The 27,972-nt window shown below is 41.9% G+C and overlaps 1 protein-coding gene across 2 annotated transcripts; it reads right to left on the bottom strand.

Annotated features, from left to right (window-relative positions):
- Nucleotides 1-26,120, bottom strand: GORASP2 (golgi reassembly stacking protein 2). 2 transcript variants are annotated; one of them, XM_084812615.1, is made up of 10 exons: nt 25,954-26,120; nt 16,217-16,297; nt 14,546-14,749; nt 13,145-13,231; nt 12,605-12,729; nt 10,704-10,836; nt 8,495-8,615; nt 6,861-6,938; nt 3,292-3,402; nt 1-1,134 (listed from the first exon to the last, which is right to left on the bottom strand). In XM_084812615.1, exons 1-10 carry the CDS (start codon nt 26,014-26,016, stop codon nt 773-775), a joined length of 1,365 nt encoding a protein of 454 aa, XP_084668741.1. In that variant the 5' UTR covers nt 26,017-26,120; the 3' UTR covers nt 1-772. The 2 variants fall into 2 exon arrangements, with proteins under 2 accessions (XP_084668741.1, XP_084668732.1); XM_084812606.1 differs by having other exon boundaries at nt 12,605-12,736; nt 13,146-13,231.
- Between the last annotated feature and the right edge of the window lie 1,852 nt (nt 26,121-27,972).

Raw genomic sequence — 27,972 nt, 5'->3', positions numbered from 1 at the left:
TAAAATTCTCAATTTATTGCCATATGTAAGCTCTCTCTCATACAACTCATTTTACAAAAAAGTCAAAAGTTTCACCCTTCTGCCTTTGAACTATGTCAATGTCAACAGGTTTGTTTCCTTTTGATTTCTTCAAAATGCTTTTCAACAGCAGGCTTATAAAGCAAAGTAGCAGTGGTTAAATTCAGGTAAGGGCAGGCAAAAGCACAACAGAAATATCTGCACACAGGCAGATTTTAAAATGATGCTGAATTGACAAGTCGCACTCTGATTTTTTTTTTTAATAAAACAGCTTTAGTTTGAAGGTCTTTATAGTGCTAAAATGTACAACTTGGACAAAAGTAAACACTTTTACCCCCCTCACAACGTATCACCAAGATTCTAATTCTTGCAAAGTACAAGAAAGATGGGTTCCAAATGCCACAAGCATGAGCTGCTTCTTCATTTCTAACAGAAGCAAAACATGAGGGAAAAAGTAAGCAAGGAAGCCTACGGAAGTAAGATTAGTTTTAAAAAAATACCTCCCATTTTGGCAGATTCTACCCTGGTATTTTCTTTCTTCCTTTTGTTTTAAACATAAGCACTTCCTCCCCCTTACCCCGCTCTGCACTGAGCCTGTTGTAAAAATCCAAGACCCTTCAGTCACCCTCAGTATATTTACAGGAATCCTAACAGCAAAATACAAACTAGCATGACATTAATGGTAGTTTGCATTTTTTAATATTATCCATAGCTGAATAAATACACCACGCCCGAGCCAACCAATCAGCTGAAGTTATGATGATTCAGAAGCAGCTATATCTGTGACCAAGGAAGCTGGCTTCTCATTGAACGTGGCTGATCCATCTCCCCTGTCTTCAGGCGCAGATGCCTTGGCGGCAGGAGCACTGGGAGGAGTCGCCGCAGCAGTAATGGAAGGAGGAACAGCAGCATCCAGGATGAATGCAGAGGTTTGTTCCACGCTCACAGTAGTGCCAGGATTAGCAGGTATGCTGCCTGCCTGAGGAGCAGAGGCAAGCAGATCTGTAGGCAGAGTGGACCCCTCAGTAACCAGTGGAAACCGTGCAAGGAATTCTGGTGACAGAGGTGTGATTCCAGAGAGATTTATTGGAGGCAAGGGAAGAAGTGGTGGCAAACCTAAGGACATCAGGAGACAAAACGGACACACATCACATTTACAGTAAATTCCTGTATGTGCAGATGTATTCTTTCTTAGCCTATAGGGCTGAAGTATTCTAAATAATACTTTGCCTGTATGTTGCACACTGTGGTGTTCACAGCACTGCCCCCGTATCAGTAACCCTTACAACAGTGCTGTAAGATAAGCCAGTATCATCCCACACACCGCAGATGGGATGGCGCAGGAGGTCAAACTTAAGGCTATTAATATGAAATCTGAACTAGGGTCTTTCGGGTTCACAGCGTCCGAGCCACTATATTAAGCTGGGTATCAGCCATGCTATATAGAGATGGCCACATCTCTTACCAACCAGTGTCATTCCCAAGGGCTACGAAGATTGCAGTCAAAACCAGAGTCAGTTCCACATAGAGACACTGGCTTTTGCATATGGAGCAGCCATTTCCCCTGTGCAGACACTACCTATCAGAATTCCTCAACCATATGCAGAAGACATTGCTTAAATAAAAAGTAATCACACTGCATTTTGCAACTCATGCAAAAAACTCATAAAAAAAACCCTCATGCAACCAGCGAATGAGCAAGCACTAGCAAACATCGGTAGGAAAGTGCAAGTGCTTTTATTGTTCTTTGTCCACAGCGCACTGGATCTCACCCAGTATCTTCTCCAGAAGGGTTCAAAGGAATGATTAGAAAGCAAACATGATTCATATTGCTGCCACAACATAATGCAGAGCTCATGGATCTTACTCTATTTGCATTTAGTAACACCAGCTGAATTGGTATGTTCACAGGAGGAAGAGTCACCACCTAGTCTAATTTAATGGATTTTCTACGCCCTGGTTCTTTTCTATCCCTGCCGGCTACCACCAATTCTGATATGTCAACAGGAGTTATATTCTACTTAACATTACTTTCTATTCTTTCTCAAATACGCTCACCAAATATGTAACATTAGCTGTTTATTCAGTGTCATAAATCTAGTTTCACTTTTTGCCATATACTTACATCCTGACAGTATTCTTGATTTAGATTATATTTATTTGATTTGTACCCTGCCTTTCTACCAAAGAATGACACTCAAGGTGGCTTACAAACACAATTAAAATTGATTAAAGCAATAAAACAATACATTAAAATACAGTAAATACAAAGTTACAGAATTACGCCCTCCTTGCACAGAGTAAATCATAGTTCTTTTCTTTTCTAGAGCCTAAAGCCTGGTCTGGTGATTTACATTAAGAATTATGAACATATGAGGGTTGCATGCATTTTGTTGTTCTAGCTTGCCTTGCTCCTAAGACAACTTTTCAGGGTATTGCTATATTCAGGGCCATGAGTACCCAGCACTAAAACACACACACATTCAATGACATTTTTAAAACCATTTTACATTATTTATTCTGGGGTTGGTTGTCACAGGGAGCACAAAGCATTACAGAGTGCACCAAACTTCTGCATACAACTACTGAAACTTTTGTTTAGTCACTCTTCTGGCTCTGAGATTTCAGCAGGCGTTGGTTTGGATCCAGAGTTCCAATCAGTGGAATTCTGCTCATATGATGCTTTCTCTGGAAGAAGACAAGGAGAAGTGAGTTTCTCCAATTCCTCCTTCCCCCTGAAGCTCCCTGTGCCCCATGAAAAGCTGGGGAACCTTCTGGAACAGGGTGGGAAAAGCTGTTAGGGACTTCAGGGGAAAGGAGGAATCAGCAAAAATTAGCTCTCTCTCTCTTCCTTTAGTGGGAGCCTCCAAGGATCTCAGTCCCTTCTATGAACAGAAAGAGCCCTTTCATTCATGGAAGGAATACAATGGATCCAACCCAGTGGACACCAACCCAGTGTCTGCACATTTTCAAACATAACCACTAGAAACTTGCTCCATTTTAAAAATGAAAGCTGAAATTCTCAGGAAGCTGAGTTCTGTGCCCAATGCTGCTTCCTGCTTTTCATGTCTCCTGCAGAACTACAGCACACATATAGAGCTGAGGACATATTTCATATTGTGTCATGACACAAAGTCCATAAGACTGTGAGCAAGCAACTGAAAATACCTTACTCACTGTACTTTTCAGATTGTGTAGAGATTACATAAAATCCATGTATAGCAGTGGATTGTACGAGATTGGAAGCCACACTAGAAATCTGCAGAAACATACCAGGATGTCCAATGTCTGTGACTCCAGGACCAGGAATTAAGTGTGGGGCAGGTAAATTCAGGTTTGGGATATTACCCAGATTGGGAAGTCCAGCAGGTAAAGGCATCAGTCCTAAAAAAAAAGGTATTTTGTGGGGTGGGGATTAGAAATTAAAAACCAAAGACAGCATGGATATTAAAGTTTGAAAAGCTCAACAAACCAGACCAAAAGCAGAAAAGTAAAGAACCTCAAACTTGATATGGAACCCGTGCTCTCATCCAACAATCCCAATGTGCCCAAAGAAGCATCTTTAGTACATGTATTTGCTGCTGGATCAGGAACCATCAGAGGGTGAAAAGTCTTAGCTTGACAATGCCAATCTCTTCAAGGGACATGTATTTGTGGGAGGGGCTGGACAGAGCGCTCCATGTCTTTCCTGAACAGATGAGCAGTGCTGTTAAGAGCTGACAGTGTCAACCATCCAATGATTACATAGTGCTGCAGACACACAGAAACAGCAAATGTCTATCTCTGGATTAAGGGCCCTCATAGTATTTGTCAGGAACAGTCTGTCTACAAGGGGAACAACTATCGACTGGGAGTATTTTTTTTGCTAGCTAAGTCTTTGTGAATGACATACTGTTTAACTGTGATGTCAGAGAACCAGTTTCCTCTGTGGCTTCCAGAAAATTATATGCACTCTGGTCACAGTGGTATTGAGCAGTGGAAGGAGAAAGGGCCTTCGAAAGTTTTCTCTGTGAACTGGAAAATCCTGCCACTCGTAATACAACTTGCTACAATAATATTCTTCTTCTCTCCCTACTGGCTGCATTATAGCATGTATTCAATATAGCATCTTCAACAGAAGCCACTGTGATCTAAGCATTTGACACCCAAGAGTCTCACAAGTAGTCCCAATCCACTGTGTGTCCCGCACATTGTGCAGCATAACAGTAAACGTAGCAAATATCACTTCAAGTATGACTGTGCTTTGGATAGACCCCAGGCCATTTATCAAAATACAACTGCTCCATGTAGGTATACAAGCCACATGCTTGGCCGTTGTTGTTCAGTCGTTCAGTCGTGTCCGACTCTTCGTGACCCCATGGACCATAGCACGCCAGGCCTTCCTGTCCTGCGCTCTCTCGCGGAGTGTGCTCAAGTTCGTATTCATTGCACCAGTGATGCTATCTCGCCATCTCATCCTCTGCCGTCCCCTTCTCCTTTTGCCTTCAATCTTTCCCAGCATCAGGGTCTTTTCCAGAGAGTTTTCTCTTCGCATTAGGTGGCCAAAATATTGGAGCTTCAGCTTCAGTATCTGTCCTTCCAATGAGCACTCAGGGTTGATTTCCTTTAGGATGGACTGATTTGGCCTCCTTGCAGTCCAGGGGACTAGTAACAGTCTTCTCCAGCACCACAGTTCGAAAGCATCGATTCTTCGGCGCTCAGCCTTCCTTATAGCCCAGCTCTCACAGCCATACATTACTACTGGGAAAACCATAGCTTTGATTATACGGACCTTTGTCAGCAAGGTGATGTCTCTGCTTCTTACTATGCTGTCTAGGTTTGCCATAGCTTTCCTCCCAAGGAGCAAGCATCTTTTAATTTCATGGCTACAGTCACCGTCTGTGGTGATCTTGGAGCCCAAGAAAGTAAAATCTGTCACTGCTTCCATTTCTTCCCCTTCTATATGCCAGGAAGTGATGGGGCCAGATGCCATGATCTGAGTTTTTTTAATGTTGAGTTTCAAACCAGCTTTTGCACTCTCCTCTTTCACCCTCAACAAGAGGCTCTTGAGATCCTCTTCGTTTTCTGCCATTAGGGTGGTATTGTCTGCATATCGGAGGTTGTTGATAATTCTCCCAGCAATCTTAATTCCGACCTGTGATTCATCCAACCCGGCATTTCTCATGATGTACTCTGCATATAAGTTAAATAAGCAGGGTGACAATATGCAGCCTTGTGGTACTCCTCTCCCAATTTTGAACCACTCGGTTGTTCCATGTCGGGTTCTTACTGTTGCTTGGCCACTTGCAGTTAATTCATGCCAGTCAACTAGGAAGCTCTTATATTTAGAATACTTATAAGCTGCCTCTGTAGCCCATGTCCACCGAAGACAGCTAACATCAGAGTAACAAAATACAATGTAATGTAACATTTTTGAATTTTAAAGTTTTAATAAACATAAAGTACAAAATACATTAAAATATAAACCAATACAGACCCATTTCCGAGCCTCAGCAGTAAAACAATTTAATAGCAGCATATCCTACATGGAAGCAGCTGCATTAAAAACTAATTAAACCTTCCTCTTAAGAAAGGCTTTTGCCTGTTTTGCATTGCCTGTCAATGTTGTTTTATGCTTATATACTATTTAAATATATTCTGTCTTGATTGCTGTTTTCTTTGGGGGGGGTGTCTACAACTTTATGTTGCTTTCTTTTTGAGTGAGTTTTAACTGGATTTTATCTTTTATGAATTCAGTTTTTAAATACATGTTTGTATTACTGAAACTTTAGTTGAGAAGCAAGATAAAATAAGATTAGAAGTATTCCTACAAGCCTTACTTTATATTAGATCCCCATGAGGACTGCAACTTTTAATTGGCTTAAATCATAGAGCAACTGAAGCTTTCACTGATCAGTCGGAGGGTGCCAACATTAAATTGATGGGCCTGTGCTTAAGGGAACTCACATCATCTGCATCACCAACACTAATGAGAGTACGTTTATCTCCAGCTTAAGTATGTGAAGATGCTGTCAAGGTTCCACTTATGACCTGGACCCCCTGAGCAACCCCTCAAGGATCTCTTGCTGCTTCAAGAGTCCTACCTTCCTTCTTTTAAACATCCCCTTCTCAGCAACGAGGGGTTTGGGCTGTAGACATGGGGTGACTGACACTCTAGACACAGGGTTTAACCCCAACAGTTTACTAGTAGGTTTAAGCAAACAAATCTCAACAAAGGGTATTTACGCAATACAGCGGAGTGATACAAAAGGTCTGAAAATAAAAGTTGCAAAATGCAAGTTCCTTTAGGCTGCTTGTTTTGCTCACTCTTCAGACTCTACTCTCCCTTCAGGCTCTGCTCTTCCTGACTTGCTCTTGCTCTGGCTGCAGCCTGGTCTCTCTCTCCCTTACTGGCTCCCTCTCTTTATATACCTTCCTCCCAGCAAAACTGAAAGTACTGCCTCAACCCTGAAGAAATGAAACTTCAGTGGAGAAATGAAACTGACACTACTCTGGAGAAATGAAATGACCCCTCTCACGGTTACCCCCTCCCAACAGAAAACTCCAGGCCTCTAAACCGGACCTTTTTCATTTTGCCTCTGTAGATCTCAGACCTTCACAGAAGCACTACAGTTAAAAATATATTATAGAAGATATAATCTGAATAGTAGCCCCTTGTATCTGCCACACAATTGGAGCACTGACAAAATTAGCAACTGCATGATACCCACGCTCAATTTTGGGGTATTAGTACCCTAATCAATGAAAGAAGTTTCATACTCTGCCTCCCCTTGAAAAATATCCCTTTTGTGATTTTGGCTGTGGCACATTTAAGGTTTTTCATTCATGTTGTTACCACCTACCTGGTGATGTAGCTGCTGGGTTAACAGGAGGAAGAGCCTGACTTGCTTGGGAAGGCAATAATGGTACTGTGGGAACACCTAATGGAAAAGAATACCACTTTAATTTTACATGACATTTTGAACATAAGAGACAAAACTATGTGTCCATATAGCCCAATATTATCTACACTGACTGGCAGCAGTTCTCCAGGGTCTGAAGGCAGAAGTATTTCTCATCTCAACATTTTATTCTAGGGAAAGAATATGTAAAGCCTGAATATTAGCTGGCACAGAACCTGCAAAGAGAAGGGGCCGTACACGTTTTCAAGTTTTCAGCCACAAAAACATCTGCAAAGCACCTATTGTGAATATATACATGCTCCCCATGTGCGTGTGTGCATACAGCACAGCACAGCACGCATGCACACACATTATTGCATTTGTGTGGCTAGAAGGGACCTCATGATTCAGCTAGCTCTTTATCTGAATCCACCCAGTACTTTTATACTATTGCCATCAACATTATATCAACATTAATTAAAAATAATCACAGTTCCATGAAGACCACTGGGGCAGCCCTGGGTAGTCACAATAGCATACTTCACAGGATTACTGTGAGGATAAAATGAGGTTATTTCTGAAGTTCAGAGATGAATACCAATCCTTGTGTAACCAAAACAGCACCATCCAGGCACAAGAGGGAGGTATCAGCAAGCTTGGGGGAATCCAGAGGTTTGCAGAAGTACAAAAAAGCTTTAGGGAAAACCCTATAGAGGAACCCCAAAGAACAGCCAAATGCAGACTGAGGGTGCTTAAAAGCCATGGAATTCTGACTGAACAGTGTGTTTGTGTGCGTGCACGTGTGTCTGGGGCAGGGGCACGAAGAAAAAACAGGTAGTAAGAGGGAATGGAGTACTCTAGAGGAGAGCACAGGTGACTGACTGTAAGCACTTTGCACTGCAACGTCTTGTTGCAGCTCCCACTTGTAAGAATATATTGTGAATCATACTGTGCCCTTAGGATAAGAAAAACGTAAGAAACCCTGCGTTCTTTTTAGGCCTTGGTTTTTAGGGACTCAAGAAACCAGTTGATTTGACCCAGGTCATTTGGTCTCTTTGAGACCAAACATATCCAAAACACACATCCAACTACTCATACCTATGCCACAACACTGCTAAGTGTTTTTGCAGCAAGCAGTATTCTTTACCTCTTTTTGGCTTGGATCCAAAGGTGCCCTGCACAACTGGAAAGACTTGTGCTCATGCAAGGGGGAGTCCTTGATTTTAGCCCATTCCTCTTTCCTACTGCAACTCCCTACGTCACATCCCATGCTGTTTCAGTAGGTCTTCCATATCTCAGGACCTGATTAATAGTGGTTCAAGGAGGTTGTAGCAGGAAGAGAGATGGGGGAAGTGGAACTCCACTCTTGGAAGCAAGGATCCCAACCACTGTTCAGAACAGGGCCATTCTATGAGAAGTGGACTGAAGAGAACCTCATACATCCTTGCCTCCAATAATGCCCCGCTTGATAGTGTGGTAGCACAAAAGTTAACGAGGCCCTGTCTTTTGCCCACTGATCTAATTATATTTAGAAAACAGAGGAACTAGAATTAGACACATCTTCATTTGCTATGTGACTACATAAGAAGGCAAACCTGTATTGAGCACGTTAGTGACAGCAGGCGTTGAGCTGATGGAAAGCCCAGCCAGGCTCTGCTCAGTTCCTGCAGTCCCAGGTGGTAATGAAGGTGGGGGATTAACTGAAGACAGCTGAACCTGATAAAAAACAATAGTTTATTGAAGAACTGCTGCTTCCATGGAATTTGTGACAGTGAAACAAACAGAATAAAGCTCTCTGTGATGATCCATCCCTAAGACAGCAACATCAAATAAATAGTTAGAAAGGGACATGCAATTTTGGCAGTGCAGGGGAGGGCTCAGGGCAGACTTCAGGCTTGCAGGACCTACTTTGTGTTTTACTAGAGAATCCAAGATCTGACAATACATACTTAGACTTAAAGAACATGGCGCCTCTGAGCATCTTCTGAGGACCAGGCTGAGCTCACAATCCTTCCACAATTAAATCTATTCCTGCTTACCCCAAGCTTCCTTCAATTAAGCAGTATAATTTATTTGTGTGTGTGCGCGCGCGCGTGTGTGTGTGGTGTCATTTTGTTGTTGCTCTTGTTAAACAATTGGGAGTCAGAAATCCTTGCTGATATACTGCAAATCATCCAGAGATCTACTAAGTAGATCCTTTTTTGGGGGGAATCTATTTTTATTTTTATAAATGAAATAAACAATGCCAACAACATAATCAGAATCTTCAGTTTATAACATTAGAGTACTCTGAGGAGAAAAAAAAGGGAGGATAGCAAAAGAGAGGGAAAAAAGGAGTTCTTATTAAACTTCATTAAGAACAAACCAAATATCCAAATATAAATCTAACTGCAGATTATACCTATACAGCACTCTTCCAAACATTGCAAGTATTATTAAATCTTCAATCTGCTACACCACAAACGGTGAACCTTGAACCTTATCTTTCAGTATCATAACCTCAGTCTTATAGCAAAGGAATGGGAGCAAACAATCCATTTCCATTGGCCATATATTACCATTCAGTTAACGCGTATTAATAAACATTAAAGGTTTAGCCGACAAGAAATAGTAATAATCCCACAATGATATTAATAAGAATACTTTTAAAAAGTTTAAGAAAAAGATAAAAATAAAAAAACAAAAGCAAATCATTTGTATATTTTAAGTAATATCATATCTAAAAATATATTTATATGTGTACACACACATACACAAACAGGCATTTTATTACAATATAACATTAAAAAAGGAGAAAGAAAACAGAAATATGCAAACATTTACTCTGGCATACTGCCTAGATGACAAACTATAACAAATAACTGACAAGAGTTTATAACTATTACCAACTCTTATCAGCTATAGCCCAAACAGCACTTCAAAAGAACAGTAAAGATGGCTAAATTCCAACTCCGGAGGCTGAGAGAGTTGGTTCCCTTGTTTTAATTTTAATACCAATTAAAAATGATTCTGCAGCATCAGGATCCAAAAACCTTTTCATCTGGCCTTCAAAAAGAATGCAAAATGTAGTCGGATATTTAATATGATATTGCAGGTTAATTTGCTTTGCAAGACTTCTTGCCTTGGTGAACTGCCTTCTTCTGTCAGCAATTTCTTTAGTATAATCAGGAAAGAGCATAATCTTGTCATTTGCTGGTCCCCACCGAAGCTCACCTTGTTCTCTTGCCAGATGCATAATTTTTTGTAGATACTCGTGAAAATTGAACCATAACGGTCCCAAAAGTCCCTTTAGTGTCACGTATTGAACCAGGAACATGATATGCGTGTTCAATATCAAGTAAAAAATCAGATGGTAAAGCAAATAGCTCATGCAAAAGTTTATCTATAAATTCAGCCTAACCTATATCAGTAGCCACGTCTTTAATACCAAGGATACGTAGATTCGCTCTACGTGTGAAGGCCTCCAGTTGAGAAATTCAAGCAAAGTATTATGAGAAGCTTCCATGGCAGTTTCATGAGCAGTACCCTGATCTTCGAGAGCATTAACCTTCGATTCCATCTTTTGAAAAGAGATATTAATTAAATCCACAGCCCCCTGAAGGGCAGTGATTGAGTCCTGAATTGTTTCAAGTTTCTTTGACTGCTCTGGTAGCTGAGAAGACATAACAAATCTACTAGTAGATCCTGATCTACCATCTCCCACCCCTTTGTCAGTATATTATGCAGCTGTTGCAGGGATGCTCTGACACAAGTGGTTAGGAACAGGGTATAAGTGCTGCCCCCCGCCCCTGCATTACAACTTACTTCTGTAAAGCCATCTTTGAGTGGACTAACAGGTGTATTAGACAACTGTCCTGGAAGAGAAATTTTCTTTCCCTCTTCAAAAGGGCGTGTAGGTATTCGATGAAGGTATCCATATCCAATGCCACAACCTAGGCTTTTAAAATATAAATATAAAAGAAATTAGACTACCCCCCCCAAACAAACAATTTATCGTAGGTCCTTTGCCAAAGGGTCACCTTTTCAGAAGTCTATTATGCTGCATTCTCAGGATTCAACCATCAGTACTTTTACTTCACTTATGCCGCTTGTATACAGCATGTACATGCCACTTGGACACCACTATTTAATTTTAAAAGCCTCAGTTTTGCACCTAAGCTTCCACAGGAGCTTACAAAAGCATTAAAACAAGACAATACAGCAACTAAAAAAACCTGACAAAGCAAGAGAGAAGACAACTTAGAACATTATAAAAAATATAGCAGCTGAAGTCAACTTATCAAGCTCGGTACCAGGTAAAAAGCCCTGGGGAACAGCATCACATAGTTAAGGCACCCTATTCCCAGTCCCCCGTTGCCTAATCTCATATGGCAGGGGAATCTGTAGAAAGGCTTCTGACACAGCTCTTCATACATGGGCAGGTTACGGTGGAAGGCGGCAGTTCTTCAGGTATCCCAGGGCTTGAAGCTGCATACTCTATGACTAGGTTATGTCAATTACTGTTATACAATACTGTAATACAATTACTGTTTACTGTTATAAAAACGTCCAGGCACCATGGAGGACACAGAATTATAAATCTTGCTCCCATTTTCATATTTGGCTTTATACAATCCCTTTTAAAGCCAAACATGAAAAAAATGGGAGCAAGATTCATAACTCTAGTCCTCATGATGCATGGCATTTTTCTACATTATAAGGCTTGTATAAAAGGGAGGGTAGCACATTATAACTTACAAGATACATGGAGACTGGTATTAAGATATATATTGCAGGGAAATCTGATGTCACAGTATGAATGGTTATTTTTTTAAATATATTTTTATTTATTTTATCTTTATAAATGAAATAAACAATACCCAAAATACCAACAACCTGATCAATACTACAATTTCCCAGCAATACAATATTCCGATGAGGACACCACAATAACAAAAAGAAAAGGAAAAAAAAAAAAGGAAAATAGAGGAGGAAAGGAAGTAAAGAAAAAGAAAAGAAGATTATTTCCCCCTCCCTCCCCCTCCCCTTTAAAGAATTAAGTTTAAACTCCAATACCCGCCGGCCTCCGATGCCATTCTGTTTTAAAAACTATATCTATAACCTTAACAATCTCACAGTTTAATAAACAACCTTACATTTCAATATCATATCATCGATCTTATATCAAAGAAACAGGTCTGCAGTTCATTCCCAGTAGCCAATATTAATAATAATAATAATAATAATAATTTTAAAAACCGAACTTAAGTCTACATGGAAATTGTTAGCTCAACATGCTGAAAAACCAATGATTATATATCTTCAATGACCTTGAAGAATGAGTTGTGTTTAATAAATGAGAACAAAGCGGAGAAGATACCCTCTCCTCTTATATTTCCACAAATGAATCCAGGAAGAAAACCTGGAGGATATGAGCTGTTTCAATATAAAGCAGATTCATAAACTTCTTCTGTTTTCCCCAGCCCTGGTGGGTGTAGACCTTATCTGCATGGACAGCTGCATAAAAGATGTTGGGATCCTCAATGCTCTGCCAGCTCCAGGTGGCGAGGGGAGGGGGGGATGGCCATGCAACAGTGCTCATCCCCTCAGTCACTGTACCAGACCAGTCCTTCAGTACAAGTCTAGCTGTGTGTGGGACCAATCCAGAAATACTGCCTAGTGGCATGGCCCAACTAATATTATAGTTGAAGAAAAAGTTACCTTACCTTCCTTCTCCACCCCATGCAGAGTTTGGGGTAATAACCACTTCCCGACAATTATCAGTGTCTGTGTTGTATACGTAAAGTTTTAATGGTTTGCTTTCATGCGTTTCGATAAGGGAGAATAAATCCTCAGACAGAAGGAAAAAAGGATATTTTCAATTGACTTGTATTATACATAAGCTGGCATCTCAGTAACCCAGATTTACTACAGCCCTTCTAAGACAGGAAGTGATATTTTGTTTTCTGAAGTTTAGAACTGAACCAGTTATTGCAGCAGAGGTTAGCTCATTTTATTTCAGTCTAAATACAAAAATAAAGACTTGGAATGTTAAGAAGTCACAAAATGAACCTTCTTAGTAGTTTACGTTAGCACTATCCAATTACACTGAATAGCAAATTTTAAATTCAAGTTATGTATATCTACTCAAAAACAAAGCTCTACGATGCCTGCCACAAAGCAGTTCTGAAACCATCCTGAGTAACATGGCTTAGGGTTAGCATGGCCCCAGTCCTGGTTCTGTAATAAATGAAATAAGCATTTACCTCATTCATGACAGTATCTGCGCCAATTATGTAGTCACTATGAGGTCTAAGACCTGCAAGTGCAGCAGGAGAATTTGGTTCAACTTCCTAGTTTCAAGACATAAAATTGAGAAATAGTGACAGTTTTAACTAAGTCAGAAAAATTAAAGACAGCACTTACTTTTTGTTTAAATAAGCCCATACCCTAAAGCTATCACATGGCTTTGTGGTCCTCCACTCCCTTTCCCCAGCCATGTTTCCATCGTAACTCCCTGGGCAACCCCTGGCTCATAAGTTAATAATGCCCCTTTGTGCAACAAAATCAACCTCTGTATTAAGCTATTTTGTGCTGAAATTACTGTTTTCTAAAATATTTTATTAAACATTCTAGAACTGCCTCAGACACAGATCAGTCCCCATTTCTCACCCAGTTAGCCAACCTAACTCAATGTGCTTTCTAAAGGTTTTCTTAGCAAAGGAAATATGCGACGTATAAAAAGTTGTCCTCAATACAGAGAAACAACTGAAAGCTGTGTGTGTACACAGACACAGTGTGCAATCGCTGCTGCGGGGGGGGGGGGGTCACATATAGGGCAATATTAGATTCTGTTTAATGCAATCCTGTGTTTGCTGAGTGCTATCTCTAGCTCCTGAACAGAAGCTTTTACCCACTAGGACTGCATATGGAAACCTCACTTCAGAACGGACAGTGTTTGCTGGATATGGACATGCACTGAAGTGGAATGATAAAAATCCTATTGGTTTTACTGGCTCAGAATTTCACTCAATGAGCAAAAGTGGGATAAAGGAAATGAGCATGATTCAGAGAGAATTATTCCAATATCAACCACTAACACAGATGAAAGCTGCATGAAACTCCAACTTCATTTAGGGTAGGCAGGGGGAAACTTCGGCCTGCCAGATTCTTCCCCAGGCTCAGCCCTCTCATCTCTGATCTATAGCTGATCAGAGAAATGATCTTTTTCCTGCGCAGTGCTGAGAATGTCCTCCTCAGCTGATCTGCATGGATCAACTGGGGTGGGAAGGGTGTGCGTGCGTGCGTGCGAGAGAGAGAGAGAATACATGGCATGGATGGTGTGTGTGTGAGTGTGTTAGTGTGAATTGTGTGTGAGAATGAGGTGGCCAAACCCACTTTGGGCTGTGGCTGTGCCCACTGTTGCCATGTGGCCCCTGGGACATTTCCTGCATGGCAATATGGTCTTTGGACTGAAACCCTGTCAAAACCAACCCTGATTTAGGGCTTGTGCAAAATATGCCCCCACTGGATCGCTTTAATCACAGCCCTGCTCACAATTAAAAGTGTGTGTAAATCATCCCAATTAAGACAGAAGGAGCTACACACCCATATCTGTAGCAAATAATTTTCTCCACAAAGAAAAACCTTTGGATGTTTCCACTTACCAGCACATGCCAGACATTCTCATTGGCCCCATCAAAACTGCAAAAACGAATGCTCACTCCCAGCAGGCCCTGCCCACCCCACATGTTGCTGGGAGTTACTGATGTCTCTCGGAGCTCCAGGGTTTTGCTGCTATAAACCAGCATCTTGACAGGCTTTTCCACGTTTGTTTTCAACAGGTCCTTGAGCGTGTCATTGTCTTTATTCTAGTAAAAGTACAGAGGTATTGTTTTCAGAGTTCATTTGCACTTATGTTCACCACTGCAGCAGCTTATACACATTTCAAAGCCATTTATAGACAAATGAGAGATGAAATCTGAACTGGATTTTTTTCACACAACTAGAGTCAAGACTAACTATTCCAGTATAAGAATCCCTCCTTATTAAAGCAGTGTGCCAAGTAAGATGCTAACACAATTTTATCAAACATGATGTTATGTTATGCAACTGGAACACACTGTAGTACCTCAGGAAATATGGCAGCATAAATAGTCAGAACTGAGATGCCAGGCTATTTTTGCATGCTAGATGGAATCTGGAACCAGGAGTATGTCATATAGTCTTATCCAGGTTCCCAGTGTAAAAGATTAGAATGTTCGAAGTATTAATCTCCCACTTTTTAAAAAAAATCAATACTTTTAATTAAGAGGCCTCTTTACAAACGGCTGTCTCCTTAATATTTTTAAATTCCAGCTTTCAAGTTCATGTTCTGAACTTGACCCAAGATAAAATACCACAAAAGTTGAACTTAAGACTTCAAAAATATTAGACTGGATTTAGACTTAGTTGAACTTAAGTCCCACTGATTTCAATAGTCCCACTGATTTCAATGGGAACCAAGGGCAACTTGGTCTGGATCCAGCCCATTTTTTCAGTTTTGAAGGTGGCTATTAGTGTATAGGTATGGTTTATGTTCTGCATTAAAGATGATGGAATATCATATATTTACAGGGTAAAGAGACCCACTTGAACGTCTGATACCACCCAAGGCACTCTTGATTTTACATTCCTGAAAGAAGGATGGCATCCTAGGTGACATTGCAAATAATATTCCAGTTGACTGCCATTCATACTTGTTCTGCTAACATAGATTTCTTCCTTGCCAACTATGCCCAATATCCTTCATCTCAACTTCCCTCCTTCTTCATGCATCTTTCACAGATACAGAGGAAATGAACTTGGGCTACTTCTGTACTGCACCTCTCTCTCCAGAAGGCATTGAAAAATCCAGACAGACCACTGTCTTGTAATCATCCCTCTCCACTTTGGCCTAACATAATCCTGTGATAGGTGCTAGGGCAGGAACACAGCTGAACACAGAGACCAATCATTCCTTGTCTCTGCAATGATCCACCAGCAGAAATCTCATGTCTGCAGAATCTATGCCTGGAGTGACACTTTTCCTTTGCCACTCAAAATAGCCACAGAGAGATTAAAACAGCTAATGTAATTTGCACCTCCCCCAAAATACTTTTAGGCAGCTCATGACCTGTTTTTAATTGTGAAATGAGCATCCCTGGCAGGTCTAAATCCAGCATGACATCATTATAGAATTCTAGTTTAAAAATATATTAGTAACCGTATGGCTGTAAAGTTAAGAGATTTGAATTTTGGTTTTCAGATACCCATTTCAAAAGCCTATCACCCACAAAATCTTCCAAGAATTAACTTACCAGTCTTGAACTGTTAATAGAAACAATAAAATCAAAGAATGGCTCTAATCCAGCTCTATGTCCTGGTGAATTTTCCTGCACCTACAAAAACAAACATAGCATGAAAAATCAGGGAGACGATACAATGGACTTGATAGACAACAGCAAAAAAGTGATGCTTAGTCTGAAATTCCCACACATGGGTCCATAAATGCAGTCAAAACCACCAGTATAGCACAGGCAAAATAAACTTTTAAAGAGCCAATGGATACCCAGGAATGTCATTTCAAAATGGCAGCAGGTTGGATCTTGTGCTGGGGGTTATGCAGGAGGAAAGAAAGCATGCTACAAATATAGGTGCCTCTTGCTCTTCCCTTTTAAAACAATCTTCACAGGCAGGCAGTAAAAAAGGGACATACCTTGCTTCAAAGCAGGAGGAAGCAAGAAATCTAACCTTTGTTGGATCCTAGAAAACAATGGTTGGCTACCAAGTCCTACCAAAATTTGTAGATCCCTATTCTCAAGCCACTGGCTTCAGGCTAACCTCAGTAAATCCAATCAACCATGCTGGAGATAGCAGTTTATGGACTGTGGTGTTTGAAATCCAATTCTCACTGACCTGTTCGCACATAATGCTAACCCATGGTTTCTTGAACTCATGGTTTCTTGCTCTGCCAAGGGTTTGCCTGGCAGATGATCAAACAAACTGTGGTTGTTTACTCAATCCCCGAGTCCTCCTTCGCCAATCCCCTCCTTCTATCCTAAATGCCTTTGCAGCACTATAAGGTTGTTTCTGGGTTAACGACCCATGGTTTGTTAGTGCAGCTGAGTTTGCACATCATAACAACCCATGGGTTAAATAAACCATGGGTTAGCATTATGTGTGAACCAAATCATTGACTGGGTTCAGACAACATGATAACCCACACTCAAGGTTTGAGTATCAGTTGAGTGTGGGTTGTCACTGAACCATGGGTTGTTGTTGAAATGTGGGTTATTGTGTTGTCTGAACCCAGCTGTGTTAACCCATGAAGAGAACCCATGGTGCTGGCATTCTGTATGTCCACAGCCACTCCACAAATTGTGGAAACCATTTCAGTCCACAGAATCTCAAGTTTTAAGAGAGAAATAAAGAGAACAAGTTTATCCGGAATAAATAGCTGTTAACAGCATAGGAACTAGCGGTGATCTGAGGGGGGTTACAGGGACCAGGAAGTAGGATAATTAAGAGTGAAGATGGGCCTAAATAATTTCTGCTGCTGGCTTCTAGCTAATGGAGGAGTGACAGGACAAAGCTCACTTGTGCTAGTCAAAATAGATTTTGTAGCATTATACTTTACTGAAGCAGTAGCAGTTCAAGAGACAAGCCTACGAACAGGTTGGCAAAATACTGAACTTAATTAGGGCCGAGCCCTATGTCGCCTGAATGTTCACTGAACAATGAACAAAACCTTAAGTTGCCCTCACTCAGAACTAGCTTAACTGAAGTTGTCATACAGTCAAATTTGACTGCCTGCATTATAACATCACTGTTACTAGGAAGGAGTACCATAGGAAAAAGGGCTTTTCTGATTAAAAATGGGGCTGAATCTGAAGCCAATTAGAGATGCAAAGAGATTCACAATAGTGCGACCTGAATGCCAGGCATGCGGAATGGGGCAAGGGGCTCCTGAATGCATGTTGAGGGTGTAACTTCTCTCTGCAGTGCCATCCCCTTGTGAAAGAATCTTCCCAAAATATTTCTGAGGGGAAATTGTTCACAAAATACACCCCTCCTCAGCTCAGTTCCACTCCTGATATTTATTGTGCAGTGTAAAGCAGTTGATTCATACACACTTTTACCTAGGAACACCAGAAGAGCAGTAGCTCTTGCCTGTGCACAGCTGCATTTAAGCCATTGTGCAGACGTCAATTCACAGTGAACGCCTTGCCAAAGCGACAGGTGCTTGCTCACAATAGCCTTCACTTATATTTCAGGCACTGCATCTTTATATTACACAGACACCTATTTCTGCTGAGTATCTGGAGACAGCATTTTCTGCACTTTTTTTAAAAAAAGCATGTTGATTGGAGGAGACAGCTTAAGCAAGCCATCTGTGACTAAACAATACACCTTGTATTGTCACAGAAACACCCAAATTCTGAACCGAGAAAAACTGAATTCTGTGACCTGTATTTCCTCAATGCATAATTTATTCTGTTTTAGCTAGTCTTAAGGAGAACTAAAGAGCTACATGGGGCACTGAAGCCCCAGCCACTAGAAATTCTGTACAGTCTCCTCTGACTTCTGAAATTTCCCCAGACATATCTTCAAGCCTACCACCACAGCCATAAGGGCCAGGAACTTAAACACACACAAAATCCTACATTTTTTTAATGATTATCTCTCTTTTTAAAAATACAACATCACTCGCCCCCTAAATCTGCACTATAGTCATCCTGGTTATTAGAAAAGGAATCCCTCACTTGCGTGCGTCTCAGGAAACTGTTACTCCTAAAAACAGCAAATTCTGTTCAGCTGATGGTCAGGAGAGCATGCCAGGTTCAAGTGTATATGTAGCAGGCATCTTTAGCCTAGTTACATGCCCTGCAATCACATTTAAACCCTTAATACATAAATTACCAAGTAGATTACTCCCTCCTTGTGCTGTAGCATACAAACAAACCTCAGAAATGTACAATTTTGTAGGTCAAGGACTTGCAATAGCATATATAACCCCTAGGATCTTTACCATACAGCTAATTTTTCAAAGTTTAAGTGTACCTGCAATGAGATGATTCAGTCCCTTACTGATATTAGGAGCCATAGACATTTACTTGGAAAGGCAGGATAAAAAAAACCTTTTAATAAATAAAAGGGAATGTTCCTGTTCAAGGCTCCAGCCATCCTTGAATAGGAACCTTGTAGTATTGCATAGGCCTCTTGGAAAGACAAGGGAGTTTCAGGAGGAAGGGAGGGGAAAAGGGACACCTTTCTCCCCCTGCTATTCTATATAGCACGTTTTGCTATATTGAAGAGGAAGGGGGTGTTTGGAGAGTGGTAAAGGAAAAATGTGTTCTTTTTCCTTTCCTTCCTCTTGAAAAATTATGGAACAATGCTGCAAATCACGGTGGCAGAAAATGATCATGTGAACCAGGTTACTATAAACTGATAAGGTGTTGAACAGGTTAATTCCATCTTCCCCTCTCCACCTCCAGTTTTCTCTCATCTCCCAAATTACACACATCTTGAAAATTCACAGGTACTTGTCAGGCCATTTGGGGGCTTTTAAAATTATTTTCAGTTTACAAACTCAAAAAGTCCCACCCCCAACCAAGGAGAAACCATTACCTTGTTCTTGGGTGAACTCATCTGGTTTCCAAACTGATAATGATAAGCACTCAACCAAGTTCACTGTTAGAGGAAATGATGGTATGGTTCTTACAAACCAAGGTGCACCTTAATGCAAGAGTTCGGCTGTTTCTTAAGCCAATGTTTCCTGTAATTCCTAAACTGGGAAAGTGCAATTTAGTGTGGTTTGAGCATGGCTTATAAACTAGGATTGTAGACTGATGGAGCTCAGATGCAACAAGAAATTGTCTTTTAAGAAACCCCATAAAAGGAGTTATTTAAAGCTCTCTTTTTAAAGAAGCACATGGACATTTTTGTTCTTTGTCCGATAAACTATGCTTTGTTAGACCAACATGGTTACATTTGAACCAGATCAATATCCGTAACTAAAGTAGTGGTACATTTTGAAAACTAAGTACACACACACACACACACACACACACACATCATGTCCATAGCTATTCTAGATGTGATTGGTCAGAAGGTTCTAAAGTATTTTATATGGCTGCCGTAACACTGACATAAATCTTAATCTTAAGAACAGGCTTGCAAATTGCTGCTTGCCTGGTTACCTATGATGAATAAGAACTGCTGACCAGTGACTAGTTAGGGAAGTTTCACGAAAGTCAGCTCCTGCAGTCACTAATGACTAACACAAATATATGGACAAGCAGTTTAGTAACTCACTTGGACTTATTTACAAGTCTGTCCTAATGGCATTTTCTTAAAAGACAGACTAATTTCAATATTGCAGGGTTAGAGCTTTAAATAGCTAACGGCAAACACCTAGAATGTGAAAAAATGGGGTTTAATTCAAGTAGCTGGAGTTACTACTGCACACCGCCTTGAAACAGCAAAATGTAAAAGGACTTTTGCAGGGAAGTTTGCAAAAGTGGCGACAAGTTTATCAGCTGCAAAATGCTGAAATAGTTTTTGCAGTTCAGTAGAGACCTAATGCAATAAAATGTTTCAGCATACTATCTGCATTAAAGGCAATTCTTCAGTTAGCTCTATTAAAATTGATTGAGCTTCTGTACAATATTTTAAAAATATATTAAACACTATAGGTTTCCATTGAACTCCTTCAGACACAACCTATTTTTCAGGGGAAAGAGCTTTGTAAGTGAATTGATCCAATGGTTACAAGAAAATAAATCACCTATACTGAGCAGTGATTTCCCTTCTCCAAGTACAGATAGTCAATTGTTTTAGGTTATTATATAACCATTCATTCTAGACTAGCTGTAACTGAACAGGTGATAAGAAAAATAAATTAAAAAAAACTCTTAACTTGATGTACTTATCTCTAAAACTCCGCAGTATGAAGAAAATGATTTAACACGCAAATAATTTGAGGCCAATGTATTTTTCCTACTGTAAGTAATGTGGCACGATCAATACTTCATGCACACATTAATTTTAAACTAATATAATATAAGGTAAAATTCTTATGATGCCCTCAGATTGCTTCACAATTCCATTTGCAGAGTACAGAAACGCATATAATTCAATATTGTATAAGATAATACATTCACAAGTTAAATGCCAAATAAAGTCATACAGCTACATATTCTGCAACTACCTACTCTAGATCAGTCCCCACTGAGGTCAACATGGTTCTTCTCTCCCGCTTATCTTTACCTTCCCTAATAAAAACATCTTGCAATGTTCAATTTCAGGCTCCAGGAAAAATTCTAAGATATGTATGTCCTAAGTAATCTATGGGTGTAAAGGAGAAAATCAGCAACTTGCTCAAAAGCCAAAGGAAGCTGGTACACATATGATAACATGGATGGAATGTGCTCCCAAGTGGGTTAACCAAGCTGTGCGTATTGAACATATTAATGCATTAGGAACTGCTGAACTCTTCAAGTACTTGAAAGGTTGTCACAGAGAGGAAAGCCAGGATCTCTTCTCGATCATCCCAGTGTGCAGGACACAGACTAACGGGCTCAACTTACAGGAAGCCAGGTTCTGGCTGAACATCAAGGAAACCTTCCTGACTGTATATTGTATATTGACTGCAATATGACAATGGAACCAATTATCTAGGGAGGTAGTGGGGTCTCCCACACTGGAGGCATTCAAGATGAGGCTGGACAGCCATCTGTCAGGGATGCTTTGGCCTGGATTCCTGCACTGAGCAGAGGGTCGGCCTCGATGACCTTATAGGCCCCTTCCAACCCTACTATTCTATAATCTAACTCCAACCTGCCAATTCATAGTAGCAGCTTGATACTTTATCCTTAAGAGTTCCAGTGCAAAAGCTGAAGCCACTGGACCAAGTTAAGTTGAGAAGGAAAGGTAGAGTGAATTGATGGCATTCACAATTCATATTAACCAACGATCTCACTCAGCAACCTGACAAACATCAAACAATGAATGCTGAACAGCAAAGTCCTATAGTAATTAGAAGAAACCACCTTTCACTACCTTTTGGTATCTGACTGTCAAGTATGAGCCACCAATTAAGCACGTGCAAACAAGGCCCTTCCAGGTTCTATGGGGTTGTCAACATTTCAGTCAGTGAAACCCAGGAAAGGTCTGTTCAGTCACTGTGAATTTCTAGCCAAAACCCATTGACTACGAAAAATCTCAGCACCAGGTAAGACAAATTAAGCTGACTGTTGGAAGCCCAACGTTGGTTGGGTATGGGACAAGTTCCAATATATGTTCAAATGTTGTGTCCTCCCCACCCCCCTGAAAGAACAAGGTGGTAGCTGTCTAAGGAATTCACATCAAGACTTCTTGAGCAAGAGTGGGACAACAACAGCTTGGAGAACATCCAGCATCTTATTCTGAAAGATGCTGACAATCAAGAGCAAAAAGGTCAGGCACGGCATCAACTTGTAACTTGCTGTCCACATTTAAACACATACATCTGCACACTGGGGTACAGTATCTGTACAAATACAATAAGCAGGGATAAAAAAAACCTTGCTCCTGCAAAATCTTGCAATAAAGCGCATTTAGCTTTGGTGTCCGAATTAAAGAAGAAATGAACTGCCAAAAGCTTTCCTGTTTAACAGCAGAGAAAGTGACTAAGGACAACTTGAACAAGATGTAATTTTCTTATGGATATAAATGTTACATCAGGTGACCACAAGTACTATAAACACTGTTAATAACATTCCTCAATTATGCATTATAAAGTATGAAGTTCAACACAGAGTTATAAACAAGGTTTGAACATCACATTTAGACTACTTCTTGCTATCTCAAGGGCACAGGGCAAGTTATAAGAGACCCTTCTCTCACTTTAGATTGCAATATGGGTTAGGTAGTAACTTAAGAGGCTTGGCTTTGGAGCTTTATTATTAAACAAGTATATGATCCTAGGGTTTCCCACCCACTATATCACATTGCACCTGTTCTCACATCACAATAAGCCACCATGGGTTAATTCATGTGTGGGGCTCTGTGACATGCGCTGGACATCATTTTGCATATGCAAGCCCATGGCTGGGGTGGGGGTGGGGGCGGCCGCAATTTGTGTCATGTCGTGCAAAGGTGAGTTATGGGTGGTTTGTTAACCATCCCAGCAACCCTAAAATAGCCTATGGGTTCATGCGAACCCGGTCACCAGCTAACAAACATACTTGGGCATCGATAGGGATGAAGGTTTTCACTACAGTCTCTTAGGTATTACTCTTCTATAAAACACTTGGCAAACTATTTCAGTCACTCTGTGTTCAGTAATATACAATTCTGACAGAAATACATCTGGAGAAAAAAACCCTGACCCCTCTCAAATACATTCAGGAAATCACCGCTGTAATTAAGAAGCTGCTTTCAAAACTCTGACTCAATGCTGAGCCACAGTTTCTTTTGACAAATTACAGACTTTGAGGTGCTTAAATTCTCAAAAAACTAAGCAAAACAGGAAAAGTGAAGCACACACCTGACCCCGTTGAAAGTTTACTCTATTCCCTCCCTTATAATAATATATAATATATTAAGAATATACATGTGGTACATTTCTTTATTGATACCACTTTCAATTTTCTTTTGCTTACTTTTTGATATTTATTCTTGGATTTTATATTGTTACCTGTCTTGGTTTTCTTCAGAAAGCAGTTGAAATATAAACTGACTGAAGTAATATTCTTCCTATAGTACTGAGACATTCCTTTTAAATTGTTCCAGCTTTTCATCACATTTCTTTTATGAAACTAAGGATACTACTAGATGAAGCTGCCCTTGGGCTTATGGCTGTGTCTGAGTAAGCTCTGGAGCACAAAGGGTAAAATACTATGTATGCACTACACAAAGTTGCTATATAACTTTGTTCATACAGTAGAAGCTGACACCAAGTAACTTTCTCTGAGGCAATGACTTTGTACTTAACTGAACTTGGTGTAGCTGACAGTGTAATTAGTTTACCTGGTATTTATTAGGGCTTGAACGTTGTATTTTATATTTCATGCCCGTAAGTCCTTAAAATAGCAAGTTACAGAAGATTCTGATCTCTCTTCCAACTAGTCACACTGACACAGGAATAATTTCCATCAAGTAAAGAATAATCCCAAGATCAAAATCTGAAAAATGGGATCTATAAACACACTTCACTAAAGTGTAAGTTTTGACACAAGAGTTGAAAGCAAGCACTATTTCCTACTTTGTCAATGAACAACGTGCGCTGAAAACTACGGATGACTCAACTAGACAATACATTTGTTTTTTACGATGTCATTGTTGATACAGAACAAGCTTTTATATTGGGAACAAAATGAAGTCCAAAAAGTAGTTAAACTTTGGCAATCATATCCAAGTTAATTGAAATTTCAAGTGTCAGGAACAATGACGTTAGGAACCTACAGATTCTCCACTGTGGACTTTTCTAAAAATGTAGATGGACTCTTCAATAATACGACAAATATTAAGTGGCAGTATTCCTTACTTTACACTACTATAGGATGCTCTTATTGGTTTACTATGATAGCTCACCTTTAGATGTTATGTAAAATGGTTTAACACAAGGAAGGTACACTGTACTGGATGCTGCAGAAGCAACAAGGTCATGTATCAGCCTTTCCCAACCTGGTGCCCTCCAGATGTGTTGGACTGCAACTCCCATCATTCCCAGCCAGCATGGGCTATCCTGGCTAAGAATGATGGGAGTTGCAGTCCAACACATCTGGAGGGCACCAGGTTGGGAAAGCCTACCATAGTTTTTTTCCATGCAAACTCAGATCAAGGTGCATATCTATGGCTTACACTTCAGACATCATCTCTTTTGACCATTTTGCATTTCACTAATGGGCACCTTACAGTGTGGTGCACGGGTAGACAACCTTCTGGGGCCATGAGCACATTTGGCAACCAGAGAAACTGTCCCAGGCACCACTGCAAAATCGCTGCCATGGAAAGCATGGCAAAGGGCAAGTAACCTGCCCAAAAGACTGAGTACAAGGCAGAGGTGGGGCCTGAGCCCCCCCCCAACACTAAACAATTCCTTTGAACTCACAGTTTTCAGTTTTTAGCACCAACAGAAAGCTATTTCATGGCAATCCCAGCAGCCAGTAAAAAACGCATTAATTAAAATTAAGAAGTGGGAGGGGTAGGACACATCAGCAGGAGCCAAACAAGGTGTCAAAGGGGACACGGGTGTCTACAGGCACCACATTGCTTATCCGTGCTGTGGTGGAAACCTGAGTGCGAAACATGAATAGATCTGCCGTGGGGCTGCCCACCTAACACAAAGCAGTACACTCAGAACAAGGACCATGGCCAGGCCGACGCAATGGTACCAAGGGCGTCTCGTTTTGGACTAGGCAAGCTGCCAAAGGGTCTAACAAAAAAAGAACTCGATATAGACAATTGTATTGATAGGCACTGAAAAAGAAACGCCACACATCCCCTCCCCTCGCCCCCAAATCCAAAGAATATTTAGCAAGGAGCGCTCACCGAACTTGGCAGGATTTACTCCTGAGTGAACAGGGATAGCAGCAGGCTGCGCACTGCTTAAGTTACCTCTGCCCCACAGACAGGGCGGACTGAGCGAGGCTGACAGGAGAGAGCCCCCCGCGCTCCTCTCCCCAGCCCCAAGCGCCTGGAAGGTCAGCACGAACTGCACACTACGGCGCCCTCTTCAACTGGCACGCCGCAAAGGACCCGTCCGTCCCTTTCCACCCCCATTGCTCCGGCAGCGCTAAAGAGCAGCAAAACGCTCCTCCCGCCGTGTTCTTGGGAGCGGGCAAGAAGGCCGGAAGGCGGGCGGGCACCCCGGTTTACCCTCGCTAGGGCACGAGAAGGCGATCCGGCGGACCCGCCCGCGCGCCCGCCCGCTCCTCCCCGCAGACCAGCCAGGCCCAAACCCCAGCAGCGTCCGCTCTCCCGCAAGGAGCGCACCGCCGCGCATGCCTTCCCCTCGCCGCCCACATGCACTCATTCCCACGCACACCCCGGCTCCGACTCGGCCTCTTACTCGCAGGACGTGGTAGCCCTCGGTGCCCCCGCCGGGGATCTCCACGCTCTGCGACGAGCCCATGGCTCAGGCCCAGCGGAGACTGAGGCGGCGGCGGCGGCGGCGGCGGCGGCGGCGGCGGCTTCTCGCGCGCGCGCGCACCCCGCCCTCCTCCTCCTCCTCTCCTCACCGCCGCCACACGAAGGACGTGGCACTCCGTCGGGTCCGGCGCCCGGTGCGCCGGAAGCTGGGAAACAACAGAAGGGCCTCCGCGGCTGGCAACTCGCCCACTAGCGCCACCTGCTGGGCCACGGCCACGCTAGCAGGCGAAGCGTGCGCGCAAGCCGGGAGAGAGGAAGGAAGAGCCTCGAGCGCACTGGCTTGTGGGACGGTTGAATGAAGCGGAAGGAGAATCAGTTTTAAAAAAAAAAATACAAAGCGCGCGCGTCCGTGCGCGCGCGCACACACGCACAGAGCAAAGCGCTGTGGGGGCTTCTACGGCGGCCCGCGTGGGACTGAGGGCGAAAGAGTCGCGCCGCACGGCTCCGCCTGTGGAGCAGGGTGCTGCTACCTGGCGGTGCAAGAGGGGAACGGGCCGTTCGCCTCGGGAAGGGAGGTTCTATCGTAATGGCTGGGGAGCGACGACTACCGTAATTACTCCTTCCGCAGCACAGAAGTGTGTCCTTTAAAAAAAAAGAAAAGAAAAAGGTCTGAGCAAAATCTTCATTATTCAGAAAGCAATACAATAGAAACGGTAAAACAGCCCAAGCCAAACTGAGAAGAACATATTGTCTATCTCTGCCTTCCATCAGCCCCAGCTAGCGTGGCCAATGGTCAGAAATGCTGGGAGTTGTAGTCCAAAACATCTGGAGGGCACCAGGTTGGGAAAGGCCCTTAATCTTATCTATCGGAAAGAGGTTGCCGAGCCAGTGTTCCAACCCTAACAGTACAATCCTAGCCATGCCTGGTCAGAAGTAGGCCCTTCTAATTTGCTCACCTGTGAGGGCAGTTAGGTGGGCAGCTACACGAAAGAGGGCCTTTTCTGCAGTGGCCTCACACCTCTGGATTAAGTTGCCATTGGGGGTCCATCAGGCCCCATCATCGCAGGCTTTTAAGAAGGCCCTGAAAATCTACCACTTTACTCTGATCTTCCCCTAATTCTGTTTTATTGGACTGGGTTGTAGCTGCACACGTCTGTTGTAGGTTTTTGTTTTTCTGCTGGTGTTTGTTGCTTTTTAGAATGTTTGCTGCTGTTGCTGTTTTTATTGTTTATATTACCCCATCGGTTATTGCCACATCAGTTTTTATTATGCAAGTGTTATTGTTGTACACTGCCTTGGGAGGGGCAGAAGCCTTCAAAGGTGGCCAGGGAATATTTTAAATAAATACATAAAAGTAAGTCCCATTGAGTTCAATCAGGCTTACTCTCAGGTAAGTATTACAGGATCACAGTGTAAGTACATCACTTGTAAGTAAGAACCAAAATAGATATTAAAGTGCTTTTTCATTTTTACTCTAGAGTAGGTGCAGGGGCCTGATCTGGATCAGGACACTAGTGAGGCGGGGCTTTAACCCTCCAACCCCCTGCTATGGGTCCAATATGGATGATCGCTGGGGGTAATGGCCATTAGATCGCTAATGATCGCTGGTGTGGGGATCATAAGAACATAAGACCCCTGCTGGATCAAACCAAGGGTCCATCCAGTCTAACATTGTTCACACAGTGGCCAACCAGCTGCTTGTGAGAACATGAGTGCAGCAGCACCCTCCTGCTCATGTTCTCCAGTAATTGGTGTACATAGGCATACTGTGTCTGATACTGGAGGTAGCATATAGCCATCAGGACTAGTAGCCATTGATAGCCTTATCCTCCATGAATTTGATTGATGGGCCCAATGGAAGCTTTAACCTCACCCCTATACCAACAATGATAAAGCTTCCCCATCATCTCCGCAATCCTGCTAATATTCACTGTGAGGAGAGAGGCTTTAACCTTGCTGCCCTTCTGGCAACCCTGGTAGGTAAGAAGGCATGCAGGAG

This window comes from Heloderma suspectum, chromosome 1, assembly GCF_057233095.1.
Source record: "Heloderma suspectum isolate Gila_16-S chromosome 1, 16-S_ref, whole genome shotgun sequence".
NCBI lineage: Eukaryota > Metazoa > Chordata > Lepidosauria > Squamata > Helodermatidae > Heloderma > Heloderma suspectum.
Note: the sequence above shows the minus strand (reverse complement) of the source record. Positions and strands in the feature narration are given on the sequence as shown.

Bases quoted from the DNA above. Each gene is read 5' to 3' on its own strand.
- GORASP2 (XM_084812606.1), bottom strand. From the start codon at position 26,016: ATGGGCTCGTCGCAGAGCGTGGAGATCCCCGGCGGGGGCACCGAGGGC. The intron at 12,737-13,145 runs GGTAAATGCTTA...TTTTTTCCTTCT, and splicing joins GCAGATACTGTCATGAATGA to GTCTGAGGATTTATTCTCCC. The intron at 6,939-8,494 runs GTTTGCCTTCTT...CTTTTCCATTAG, and splicing joins CACTAACGTGCTCAATACAG to GTGTTCCCACAGTACCATTA.